Raw genomic sequence first — 14,258 nt, 5'->3', positions numbered from 1 at the left:
ACTACGGCTAATTTGGCCTGCCATTGATGGAATTTGTATAACTACATCCATTAAAAATAACAAATTTCATAAATAAGTTATGACTTGCCTTTAAACAAGAGGGCATATTCCGATTAATCATCCTTCTGCGCGCAAGCTTTCCTTCATAAAACCAACACACTATGAAAGATATATTCTAACCAATTTTGTGCTATTGGCGCTTATTCAGCATCCTTTATTCAGTAAATACGATATAATGTAAATTTCTAACAATCCGTTAGTTTCAAAATGTAGAACATTATATGAACAAATACACCTTACCATGCAATCATTTATGTATGTTTTTCGATAGCATTTAGAAGCGAACGAAACTAATTATCTTTCTCAGGTGGAGTCCTCGTCGGACTTTAAAGTTTTGAATGAAATTTATTTTTCTGCTGTGTATAGACAGCTCTCTGGTACAATCTGCCACACATTTAATGCCTGAATTCTACTGCTTGATTTACAACAATCTTATAACTAACGTTACGTATATCTTGTACATGCGGTCCTGCTTTCCTCGTTCTCCTCTGAAGTCCCAGCTATCAATATACCGTGGTATGTATGAATTCATGTACGTATGTTCTGTATTACGCAACGTCGCGTCCTCCCATTTCATTGATAGGGAAGCAAATGAAATCCCATGGTTAAATGGCAAAAACTATTAAAGCCATTAGGATTCGAAATCCTGCGTATTAATTATTTGGAATCATCCTTTGGGGGATGACTTTACTCGCTAAATTGTGTCGACACGCTTACGTGCTTTTAGAATGAAGAAAACTAGATTATTTGCACTTAAGCATATGGTGTTTACGAGTATTCGGCGCAATGGGATTCGTTGTAAACTAAACTAAATTCAGTAAACTGAAGTAAAGCAGTTCGATCACAAATTATTTTCTTCAAAAAGATAACAAATCATTAAAACTTAAAATTGGACAATGTTAAAAATAATCCATTTAATGTTATTGTTTTGCTTGTCTTCTGAGACAAATCAAGGAAATATTACTAGTATAACATTTTCCCGTGAATGCCATAGATAAAATTTCACATGTTATTAATTTCTTCAGCATATACCACAAGTCCCTCCCCGGACTACAACCTTGACGTGGTGGAAGGGCTTGTGCGTTCCGATGACCCCTAGAGCTGTGCTGGCGGGAGTAATAATTATTGCTCCTGGTAGGGTCACCCATGCCAGATAGGTCGAAGGTTAGGAGCCAGACGAAAGGTAGTCCACGCAGCGTCTGTTCCTCAGTGAGGCGGCTGCAATGGCGTCTGACCCCAGTGGGGCGGCCAGTAAGTGATGGTGTCACGTTAAAAACACTATTGAGGAAGGCAACGGGAAACCACCTCAATTATCATTCCCTAGAAAAATATGATGGACAATAGAGATAATTTGAGTCCTGGCAACCACGGGGCTCGGCCCAATCGGCCGTGTGTCGTGCCCGGCAGCGGGGGAGGCAAGGCTTCCGCGGTCGTCATCCCACGAAACCCTTGCAAGGGAAAACCAGCAGCAGCAGGACAGAAGACGCAGGAGAAGAAGACAAAATTAGTTAGAATAGGAACGTGGAATGTTAGGACAATGATGAGGACAGGGAAATTGGAGAATGTTAAGCGAGAGATGGAAAGGGGAAATATAGATATTTTAGGTCTATGCGAGGTGAGATGGAAAGATAGCGGGGATTACTGGAGTGATAAGTATAGAATAATATACAGCGGTGGGGACGAGAGCCAACGAGGGGTTGCCATAGTATTAAATGAAGAGGTAGGAAGAAGCGTAGTCAACATAGAGCAGGTAACGGATAGAATACTACTAGTGGAGATAAAAGCAGAACCGACGAACTTAGTTATTATTCAGGTATACATGCCACCGAGCAACCATAAGGAAGAAGAGGTCGATAAGATATACGATCAGTTAGAGGACATGATCGCGTGTGTTCCTGCAGGGAAACATTTGATAGTGATGGGGGATTGGAATGCGACGGTAGGCGAAGGAAGAGATGGTGATGAGGTGGGCGACTACGGTTTAGGCACGAGGAATGACCGCGGGGAGAAAGCAGTTGAGTTCTGCAGGAGACAGGGGTTAGTCATCACCAACACTTGGTTTAGACACCACAAAAGACGCAGGTATACATGGAAAATGCCAGGTGACTCAGGAAGATATCAGCTAGATTATATCCTGGTTAGACACAGGTTTAGGAATAGTGTGATAAATTCCCACAGCTTTCCGGGAGCGGATGCGGACTCAGACCACAATTTAGTTGTTATGAAATGTAGCGTACGTTTCAAAAAGATAAGGCAGGGGCGGCGAGTTAGAAAATGGAATGTAGAAGCATTAAATGGGTTGAAAAGGAAGGAATACAAACAGGCGGTAGAGAAAATCATGGAGGATGGTAAAGGGCTTATTACTATCGATGAAAAATGGGAAATGATCAAAAAAGGGTTGTCTAAAGCCGCAAAAGACACTATTGGAACCGTTAACGCTAAAAGGACTAGGAAACCATGGATCACGGATGAGATGATTACAAAGATGGATGAGCGGCGAAAATGGAAGAATATAAATACAGAATTAGGCAAAATGAAGTACAAAGAATTGAACAATAAATTGAGGCGGGCAACAAATAAGGCAAAAGACGCATGGTGGAAGACGCAGTGCGAGGATATGGAAAGTCTCCAGAGGAAGGGTGAAATCGGTGCGCTGTACAGCAAAGTTAAATCGTTATCGGGAAGTAAGAAAGGAAGAGCTATGCTAATAGTTAGAGATAAGGCGGGTAAGGTAATAGTTGACGCAGGAAAGATCCAAGAGAGATGGAAGGAGTATATAGAAGAACTGTATAGTAAAGAACTCAGACCAACACAGTTAGACATTGAAAAAGAAAATGACGTAGAGGAAGACAGCTTAGGTCCAGGCATACTAGACAATGAGATAGAAAGGGCATTAAGGGAGATGAAACTAAATAAGGCCGTGGGGGTAGATAACATTCCCGTGGAACTTTTAAAATGCTTAGGAAAATGTGGGAGGAAGAGGCTATATGGGCTGATCCGTAGCATTTATGAGGAGGGAATCTGGCCGGAAGACTTTGTGAGAGCAGTTTTAGTTCCGATTCCGAAAAAGGTAAAGGCCACGTCATGTGAGGACTATAGGACAATTAGTTTGATATCCCACGCAGCTAAAGTTGTTCTCAGGATCATAAACAAAAGGATAGAGAATAGGGCCAATGATTACTTAGGGGATGACCAGTTTGGGTTTAGGAAGGGGAGAGGTACGCGTGATGCCATTGCAGTAATGAGATTATTAATCGAGAGGAATATAGAACACAACCAGGATGTATTTGCCTGCTTCGTAGATTTCGAAAAAGCGTTTGATAGAGTGAATTGGGAAAAAATAATGAGTATATTGCAGAAAATAGGAATAGATTGGAGGGAAAGGAGGCTAATCCGCAACCTGTACATGTCTCAGACTGCTCAGGTGCGGGTGGGAAACGGGGAGTCAGGATGGGCAGTGTTAGGAAGGGGTGTAAGGCAGGGTTGCCCATTATCACCGTTGCTGTTCAACCTGTATGCAGAGGAAATGATCAAAGAGGCATGGGAAGAACTAGAGGTAGGAATGAAAGTGGGCGGGGAATTCGTAAAATCAGTTAGGTTTGCTGATGACCAAGCTTTAGTTTGTCAGTCAGCCAAGGGGCTGCAAGCATTGCTGAGTGAATTGGAAATTCAGTGCGACAGGTATGGGATGAGAATCAACATTAATAAAACAAAGGTTATGCGATTTTCTAGAAAGAAAAAGGGCAAGCTTAACATTAAAATAGGAGGGCAAAAACTAGAGCAGGTAGAACAGTTTACGTATCTCGGTAGTGTTTTGGACCAACACGGTCAAAGTAGTAGGGACGTAAGGAGAAGAATTGCGCTAGGCAAAGAGGCTTTCACGAGGAGGAGGGAGTTGATGACGGGGACTTTGAGTAAGGATGTTAAGAAAAGACTCGTAAAAACTTTGATATGGAGCGTAGCTATGTACGGCGCGGAAACGTGGTCATTGAAGCAGGAGGATAGACGTAGACTGGAGGCTTTTGAAATGTGGGTGTGGAGAAGAATGGAGAAGGTGAAATGGACAGAGAAGAAAACAAATGAGGAAGTACTTGGTATGGTGGGCGAAGTGAGGGGTTTGTTGGGAGCAATCCTATGGAGGCAGGAAAAGTGGATGAAGGGGGTGTTGACCGGCAGTGGGATGTTGAAGACTGTGATAGAGGGTAGAATGTTGGGCAAAAGAGGAAAGGGAAGGAACAGGATAGGGATGTTGGACGGGATGAAGGGCGGAAGAAAGTACTCAGAGATGAAGAGGGACCTGGTGTAGAGTAGAATTTAGGGTTGTGTTTTGTTAGTAGTCACAAAATATTTGTTTGGTAGTTGTGTCCATCGAAAAACCTACCTTAACCGGTAGATTACCTTATAATATATAATACCACAAGTATTGACTCAAACATATTTGATACTCACATGGAAACCGATGACTCGTTTGATGTCGTCTGCAATCGAACGAGATATTGGTCTCGCATTCTGGGACTCACTTTCCATCCGCTTTTTTATCGTACCTCAGTGCTCTATGTACAATCAACCGCGTGACCTGTAGTTTTCTGCGTATGGTAGGAGATTCAAAACGATAAAGTGCAATATTTTCACGGTACGCGGTTGGCAATTCGATCTTGCAAAAGTATCATGACCATCGATTACACTATATGTTATAATTCCTTGCATGTAGATCGCATTAATTTCTAGAATAAATAAATGCGTTAATATCCTATAGAAGAAATGGGGTTAATTGATTCAGCCGTTATCCGTTTTAGTCAGTTCCAGGAAATCTTAAGATTTTCTCATTTGCGTTCCGTTGATGGAGAGGCGAAAGTTTAAGAGTTGTATCCAAATAAACTATGAGTACCTTCAATTTTCTCGTGGTCTAGGGCGCTTCGCGCATGGGCACGAATGCCTGTGACATAGAACGTAACGGTATTTCGTCACTACATCTTGTTCCTTTAAAACCCCCAAAATCTCTGTGCATAAGGTAGCTTAAACTGGCTGAAGCACTCGGCCAGACATCGAGGGATCCGGGATCGAATCCTGGTCAAGGCGAGTGATTTTTACCATCTGAAATTGTTGAATTGTAAGTATATTTAGCGGATGACTCCGATATATAATGTACATACTTTCACGGTAGTTATCTCCCTCAGTTTCTTGGAATTTTTTATGAAGTGATTCATTAGTGTATTTCGGCATATTTTTCTGAAATATTCTGTTAGGATGGACATTGCTTGATTTTTGACTCTAATTGCAATATTACAATAGACTCAATGGAGGGGTGCTTCATGTTGTCATATTTCTAGTCAAACATTTCGTATGACGCGGGGCCAGTTCCTCAAATTTACCGCTGGGAAGCGTACGTATTTGCCCTTGTAATTCGGAAGAACTCACCGACATCACAGACCAAGGACCCGGGTTCAAGGTCGGAGAGGAATTGCTTGACGCGGGGCCAGGCGCGGCAGCACCTGGTTCCCTGCTGCCCCTGCTGTTGGTTCTCCGCCCCGGGGTTGTTCCCGGTGCGGCCGCCCCCGGATCCACCCCTCCACGAGATCTCTTCGTACACGTCGTGCACGTAGGCCGTCTCCAAGGCGACGGACCTCGCCTCCCGCTCTGCAGAGGCCACAGCGGCCGCCGATGACATGTCTCTCCGACGGGCGGCGCTCTCTTTCAGTCGATCACGGGACTCATCTGAAGGGACGAGCACATATGAGAGAGAGGAAGAAAAACAAATAAGCATTATTAGGTTTAGAATATTCGTAGTTATCCTACAATTCGGCGAAATATGGGTCAATATATGCGCTGACAACTCGCGGGATTTTATATTGCAGCGCATATGTTAACAGTTCGCAGTGAGGATAGTAGAGGGACCACAGTATGTTCACTACCACAGGAGGATGCGTTTTGAGTGTAGGGACCTGACTTTTTTCTGGAATATACAAATATATTTAAAATGTTGACTAATAAATTCCATTGTTTTCCCTTTTTATTTAATGCATTTATCGATACCATAGTGATAGACACCTTTTCAAAAAATAAAATCTTTAGGTTTTTGAGAAAGTTCAAGTCAGTATTCAAAGAGGATACAGATTATGTAATTATTTAATAAAATAGACTCTGATATCTATTCTAATATGCAGACTTAGATTCGCAAACAGATTTTTAAGCAGATCATATTTTTATTCCATAAAACTAATCACAATTACCCAAAAATAAATTTTATTCACGTTTGTATAGAATACGAGTACAATTGCATGTGAGTGGATGGGTCGGAGTTAAGAGGTGGAAGAGGATAGGGGAATGTACTGAGAAATCCAATTGCCGAATGGTGGATACAAAACATTTTGATTGGCAATGGGATGTCGAAGACTGTGATAGAGGGGAGAATGTTAGGCAAGCGATGAAGGGGTAGTAATAGGATAGGGATGTTGGACGGAATGAAGAGAGGAAGTACACGTAAATATTGGGAATTCAAGAGGGGCTTGTTATATTTTTGGATTTCAAGTTGTGTTTTCTTAATAGAGACTAGGGTATTTCCGCTATACCGTTTGGTAGATTTGCCCATCCAAAACCTACCTTAACCGGTAGATTACCCATACTAAGAATAATAAATCAGGATCGGTCGAAATCATGGAGTCAAAACTTCGTCACAGTCTAGGTTCGAAATATCTTATCTGTCTTACAAAAAAATATCCGGTGTTGTCACCAGTCGCCTTTTTCAGAAGTGTGTCTATGGGAACACGTTTTAAAGCCTTGTTCGGAACACAAGTTAGGAATTTAGTCACTACCTGGATACGCGCATTAAAACTGAAAATATGCGAAACTCAGCAACATTCGAACTCGAGCATTGAATCAGCACCATGACCTTTCGATACTAGTTTGACACTGAAATCCCCAGTGGATCGCCATGGAATTCGCGCGAAAATGTGACGCATTTTCTTCGTACTGATGATCGAAAAGTGAGGCGTAAGATGTAGGTCATCGTCCCTGGGAAGTAAGGGAGAAAGGATCCGCACTGTCCATGTGCAGAAGTGGATCTCATTTGTTGTGGTGGTGTGGGGTGACCGTAATGTGTTCCTAGAGACTGGCACTACTATTAAGGCTACTGGGCTGCGGACCATCCATAAAAAAACTATTTTGGTCAACGTATTACTTTCTCCACATTCGTGAGTACGTACAATTAAAAAAATTGTGGTAAATTAAGTAGCAATTGATAGTAAACAATGAGTTGACGTGAACATATTATGCTTCCTTAATGACGACAGACGTAATAAATCAGCAGGATTTCTTCCCTAAATGCTTCACAACCATAGAATTCAACCCAAGGAAAAATAATATCTCTTCCCACTTTCTAATTGCCTTCTTATTTCCCACACTTAAGTTTTCTCTTTTCGTAACCATGCTCAGAACAATAAAGGGCCATCTTTGTTTGCATTTCCACGTATAATAATTAAACATATTTCTCTTCATATCCTGTCTTAGATTTTGTATCATATTAATTAATCATTACGAATTTTAGCGATCTTAGTGAAATATTTTATCGCCCTTTACGTATTTGTTTTTAGAATGAATTTTTTACTTAAAATAATTGACCGTATAACTCTAATAGATTTTTGTTTCGTGTTGTTTTGTTCTAGATTCTCTTCTGCTTCTTAGAGTCGTAACATGGTTTAGATTTTTTCGTTTTCTACAAAAGAGGTCTTCCCAAATATTACTCAATTTGAGGTCAAAGGAGATTTCAATAAAAAGACGGAGGAATCAAAGTATGTCTTTTAAAGAGGAGAATTTGGAAGAATATTTTGAAAAAAATAATCTGTTTATTGTGTAGTTTTTGAAATACTTAAATATATTTGAAAATTCAAAATTGTTTCGATGCATAGTATAATACTCAGCTGTCCACAAACTACAAACCTTGACGTGTTGGAAGAACTGGTGTTCTGATGACCCGTGGAGCTAACGGGAGCAGTTGAAATTGACCTTGGTGGAGTCACTCACATTTCGAAGGGTTTTCCATCCAAAATTCACCTTAACTGTCACACTGCTATTAATAATAAGCATACTCGATGGCGTTTTAATCCAATGCTTACAGGCATCGGTTAGGACCGCACGGAAGATCTCCAAGTGGGGTCTCTCCCTGCTAAAACCACATTCTGTAATTCTCCGTAAACTTGAACTTGCTACTACGTACATAGTCATTGCGACAGCATAATAGTCGTGGTAAACCGCATCCGGTTAGGGGGAAAATACTGCTTTAGTGTGATCGCGTGTTTTTCACGCTCTGTGCATCCACATCCATATACGACGTGCATTCAAGTTCTAAGATTTTCTAATTTCTTTTCTTGCCAGCTACTTACCTGAAGAAACTATTTCTCAAAATAATATACCTGGCGAATTCACTTCGATTAACTACTATATAGTATGTCGAGTGTTCATCTGTTAGAAGTAATTTTTCCTGCTAGCACACTCGTCCGTTGTTATGTGAACTTCATTATATGCACACCGTTAGGGTATGTGGTAGGGGGTGATTGAAAAAACACGCTACTTTAGCCGAAAAATACTCTCCCCACCCAGCGCTATGCCATGACGTTATCCTGACCACTTATCGTTCGTGTTCAAAATCACATCTCAAATTTATCCGTTCTACATTTAATGTCTATAATTTTATTTTAATAGGCTCTCCGACCGTAGGGCGACAGGACCAATTATTCATTTACAGAATCATCGCTAAAGAGACATCCTTCCAATCTATGGAAAATATTTAATTTGTAATTTAATCATCATTATGTACGAGTTCCCCCTCCCCATGTTGAAGTTGCGACACCACCGCCGAACAGACGACTCGTCCATTACATTGTCTCCATACACCTCCTTTAATTGGCGATGAATATCACATGGGCGAACGTTTCTTGCATTGAGGAATTTAATCACTGCCCTCACTTCACAACTGGCGGCGTTCTCAATTTTTTTAAACATTGTAAACAATCACAGAAACAACACAGGCAATGCTAGCGTCACGCAACTTGGCTCAGAGAAGGCAGACAAGCCACTGAAGCTATGTGACCTCGTCCAGCGGCTACTCGCGTCGTCAGCACTTCATGCGGCACGAACGGGTACTACTTTCCGGATGACCCTCGTACAAGTAATTGATTCCCAACCTAGCTCCTCAAATATTTTTGACACGCTGCTCAGTTTATCATAGAAACGTTTTACAAGTCTAGCTTCTCTACGCTGCACGCGATCTAATTCGGCAGTCTATCCAACTTCATGAGAATCCCATATACCAGCAGCATATCCTAGTGGCCTATAAATAAATTTCAGAACTAAGGGTGATGCTATTTATTAACCGTCCCATTGGAATAATTTACGAATTCATTAACGGCACGGGAATTTGCTTCCCACCCGGCAGGATTGAACCTGCGCCGATGCTAAGGTCTTGGATCTCAACAATGAACTCTCGGTCCAACGCGGGTCGACGTTGACGGAACCTACAAAAAAAACGTTGATTTCATGCCATTTCCCTCCGCTCTCCCTGCGTGAGAACTTAATGCTGATGCATTAAGGGCCGTGGGAGTTAAAATCCCAGAATCCCTCTTAGGCGACGGCGGAGGGGATGCACAGGAACAAGTTGGAAGGTCGCAGTGGATTTAGTTCGCCACCGTCGCCAACCATTCCCCCTCGATCCTCTCACTTCTCGCCCTACTTCACGGGAACTTCCACCTTCAACCTTTTTATTTTCTATCGGTAGTGGCGTGATTCGATGAAGTAACCCCTCCCTTCCCCGCAAGCCAGTCACTCTCCCCCCCATACGCAGTAAATCTTTATTGGTACTTCCGACGGCCGATAAATCTCGAAGAAAACAAGCGAGGCAAAAACTTATGGAAGGGGTTTCAGTGCACTCCAGATTTCTTCTAGCCGTCGAAGTAATTGTGATAAAGAAATACACTTCATGTTGCGGGAAAGAACACAAAAAGGAAATAATTGAAAAAAGTAAACTACGTAGAAGGCTTCGGGTAAGATATGATGAAATATGAATTTCCTGTTAGGTATTTGTCTTGCGAAATCACGGGACTGTTCGTTAACAATGTATAAATGAAATTATATGGCTTTATGTATAGTTGTAACTTGGACATAGTATAACATTAGTATGTTATAATATAAATATTTCCCACCCTGAGGGCGCGGGTTCAAATCCCGGCGGTGTTGAATATTTTTCAGAGGTATCTCGATCCCTACTTGAGGTGCTTTGTGGAGGGCACTTTGAGTGAGTACGCCGTCCGTCGGATGGGACGTTAAACTGCGGACCCCTTGGCGCCTTTCGTAAAGAGCAGGCTAATGCCGACGCCGGGTTTCTCTCCACCCTTCATCCTTTCCTGTCCATCCCCTATGGCGCAAATGACCTTAGCTGTCGGTCGCCTCCCCTTAAAACTACTACTACAATATAAATATATATATATATATATATATATATATTTTTATATTTCAATTTTGACTATCAATATATATTTAAAATCTGCTCCTGAGGAATGAAAAATAACCAACAAAAATTCTGTAAAATAAACAAAAATGTTCCAATAAGACCATAATTTTTTATTTACGGCTCATTGAATTTCCAAAAACATTACTCCAGTATAGCGGACTTGATTAAGGATTTATCATAAACTTTAAATGTAATGTATCATATTCATCTCAAACTTCGCTTTTTGATATCAACATTTCTTCGCATGTATAAGATATGAAACGATATAGCGAGTAGAACATGTATAACTTTCACACTTTCCATTTCTGTTAAACCATTTAAAGCATTGCTATACTAGGATTTTTGTAAATGTGTTCTTTTTATGAATCGGTTTTAATGAATTTTACCGGTACCTACTGCATTTTCTTTGAATTTCGATAATGTCGTCATGAAATGGCGGAATAATCCTTCCCAGCCGTTCAGAAGGGTACGAGGCTATAATTCTATTGTGACCTCCCCACGTTTAGTTGAGGACAATGTCGCAAGAACACGGGTGTGTGGCTTTCGTCTAAGCTCGAGGACTAAAACCGATGCGGTAACAGTGTTGTGCATTTCGGAGGCAAGAAGTTTGCCCCGTCGCCATCTCGTCGCTCCGCGGGAGTCATATGTGCATGCAATTGTGTCAAAGTCGAGCCGGCGAGAAGGGTCACGGCACCACTGAACACAAGGTCAGATCGATGATTTCCCGCGCTGAGGAAGAGCTAGGTCAGTTGGCCAATCCGATGGTCGATTCTCTCAACGAAAGTTTTCGGCGATTCGCTCGTCGCGAGGACACACGCAGTATTTTCTTTAATTTGGTGGTACTTACTAAAACGCATTATAATCGCTCCAGCCTATCGCTATACAGTCATTAAAAGATCCATATGGTAAATATGTATATTTTTCAGCATACGCATTAGTTTGCGAATGTATTTTATCAAAATGCTACGGTTCTCGTCGCAATATGAGGGCGAAACTGTAATGATTACACCTTAAGTAATGATTTGAGGATTGCTATTGGGTTTTGGCGTTAGGTCGCTGTACTGTTGTTAGAAGACTTGTATATAACTTATCAGCTAATGGTACACATACTATATTAATATTATTCTTCCACTCTAAGTTTCCGCATAGTTAGGTACTCTGGGCAGTATTATTGCACGTTGGAATTTTCGTCTCCTTAAGTGTTCATTAAAACTGTAGATTTTATTTAATATTAATTTTTTAAATTAATGCTATCCATTCACTCCCATTTCCATTTCCCATTAGGAAAAAATTGATACCCAGGAATTGGTGTGCTCGAAGAAAGAGATATTTCCCTCGAGGTTAAACATTTTCAATCTTCCAAAATAATATATCAAAGTGTATATCCTATTAATAAAACAAGAAATATTATATGTTTGTTATTCGGATTACGTTGTTTTAGTGGATCATCTTGAATAGATGGGAGCTTGAAATTTGATGCATAAATGGGGCTCGCTGGTGCAGCGAAAGGTTGAGAACCTGTACTTTATAATATATATATATATATATATATATATATATGCAACAATTTTTGTAATATTACCTTCTTACTCTACTATTTTAGTCTCTAAATATTTATTTAAAATATAAATTACACAGTTCCACAAAAGATCAATGATTTACTGTGGAATTGTTTTATTGTTATTTTACAATTAATGGCATTGAATATTTTATGAAAGCGGATGTGACATCAGCGGCATGTTTGCAGTTCTTAATTAAGGAGAGATATTCTGAAATTTCGGAAGTAATCACTGTTAGTAAGTATTAACAAATATAAGCCAGTGGTGGCAAAGTATTTATAATGACAGTCGCATGCACACATGGAATCCATAATTTATGAATGAATTAATGCTATTTAACTTCACGCATTGCTGCAGATATTTTAGAAATCGTTTTCATTCCTTTGATTTGATATCCATTTAGTTTGATTTTTCAGATCTATTCGAGCCATTTCCCAGCAATGTAAATACATTTAAGAAAAATTAAAAAAATTGTGTACGATAATTACATGCATATTTGTGAAGTTTTATGCATAAATGTACTCGAACTTTGTTACCATTTCTAAGGACAGACTGGCGGTTTGCTGAGGGTTAAAACTAGGATTAGGACGAAAACAGTTTGTGCATATGGTGTTAAGTAATCTATTGGATATTATATTGCCCTTGTTTACCAACTAAGAGATTGCCAGTAAAATAGAAATACAATTGGAAATCTGCAAATTTTAGATTACATGGCTAAATAATTTCGCTCTGTTTGCGAAAGAGTACTCATTTGACCAAACTTAGATCGTTAATTCTAAGAATCTGAAATCAAATATCGTTCTCTATCAATTGCAAAACATTCCTATCGTCATTCCTTTCTTACTCTTCTGGTATTATTACTTTTCAAACTGTTTTCAATAGTGGTTCAAAGTAGTTGTCATGCGAGGGAAAAGGAATGATTGTCATGTTAAGGAATGAGTAAATCCTTCAAGATAACTAGAGATATCTCCGAAACGACGCTATAAGCACGATTAATTGACTCAAAGTGGTGTTACTATGTGATGAATCAAGACACTATTACTATGTGAAGATTCGATAAAGCATTTAGTGTGCGTAACAGTTGTTTTCAGGCGCTCACGCACGCTGGTCAACTCATCGGAATCTCTCTGGATTTATATTTTTCAATCTTATACATACGCACGTCGGATTTGGTGCCTAGCCTCCACAATTTTTTCCACATGCTACATTCGGCTCGCGTCGTAAAATTAGTCGAATCAGCACCACCTGTGAGGAGCTATATCCGAACGCGGCATCCTTGGAGTAAAACTCGATCGTGTGAACGTTTAAAGGCGAAGGAGGATGTCACAACGAAGCTGTTGGATGACTTGCGTTATGCATGGGAGTCGGGCGGAATCGGCATAAGGTATGCACATAGATAAAAGTCTTCGCGTCAGCAGATGTTTCCTACTGACGTTCAGGTTATCTTGGCTGGCAGCATTTCACGTTCTTGTATTTCTGGTCCCCTGGACGCGTTTGGCAAGAAATCGAGCCCAATGCGATATTTCGCCCAAAACTTCTTTTATTTTGTACTTTATTTTTACGATTCTATCTTGGTCGTTTGAATGTTAATCTGGCTGATAAATAATGCAAAGAAGTAAATTATCAGTTGTAAACAGGACATTTGATGAAAATTTTTTTATGGTGTGTGCACCAGGCTGAAAAAAATAAAAGCAGATTATTTAAATTGGATATTAATTTATGATACTCGATTAATCGTAATTGTGCTCATACATCAATTCGTATTCTTAAATGATTTGATTGAGAATCGTCATTGAAAATAAATTAATTTTACATCTCTCAATCCCGGTACAATATGATCTTAGTTGCAACGCAAAGTACCTTTTATTCTGTATGTTAAGCCAAAGGATTGGCTCCTTGATATATTGGTTTCTAATAGATCTGTTACATGTAGCTTGTGGATGTGGAACGGTTGAATAGGTAACTGTATCAACTTCTTCGTGCACACGCCTTCGGAAATCAGCAAAGAGTTACAGCTTTTTTTCGTTATATACCCACATAGCAACTGGTATATCGTACTTAGGATAACATCGCTATCGAGTAATATGATTTATTGCGTTAAAATTTTGTTTAATTGTTGTCTGAATATAATCGCGAAA

The 14,258-nt window shown here is 40.1% G+C and overlaps 1 protein-coding gene across 1 annotated transcript in view; it reads right to left on the bottom strand.

The window, feature by feature from the left end:
• fid (fire dancer) overlaps positions 1 to 14,258 on the bottom strand; it is a 543,398-nt gene that overhangs the window by 229,769 nt on the left and 299,371 nt on the right. Inside the window, exon 2 of the mRNA XM_071596871.1 lies at positions 5,479 to 5,775. Within this exon, the coding sequence (XP_071452972.1) occupies positions 5,479 to 5,728 (250 nt within the window). The 5' untranslated portion in view covers positions 5,729 to 5,775. The remainder of the gene's footprint in view (positions 1 to 5,478; positions 5,776 to 14,258) is intronic.

The sequence above is a fragment of the Hetaerina americana genome, unplaced genomic scaffold (assembly GCF_022747635.1).
Source record: "Hetaerina americana unplaced genomic scaffold, ioHetAmer1.1.p SCAF_8, whole genome shotgun sequence".
Taxonomy (NCBI): Eukaryota; Metazoa; Arthropoda; class Insecta; order Odonata; family Calopterygidae; genus Hetaerina; species Hetaerina americana.
Note: the sequence above shows the minus strand (reverse complement) of the source record. Positions and strands in the feature narration are given on the sequence as shown.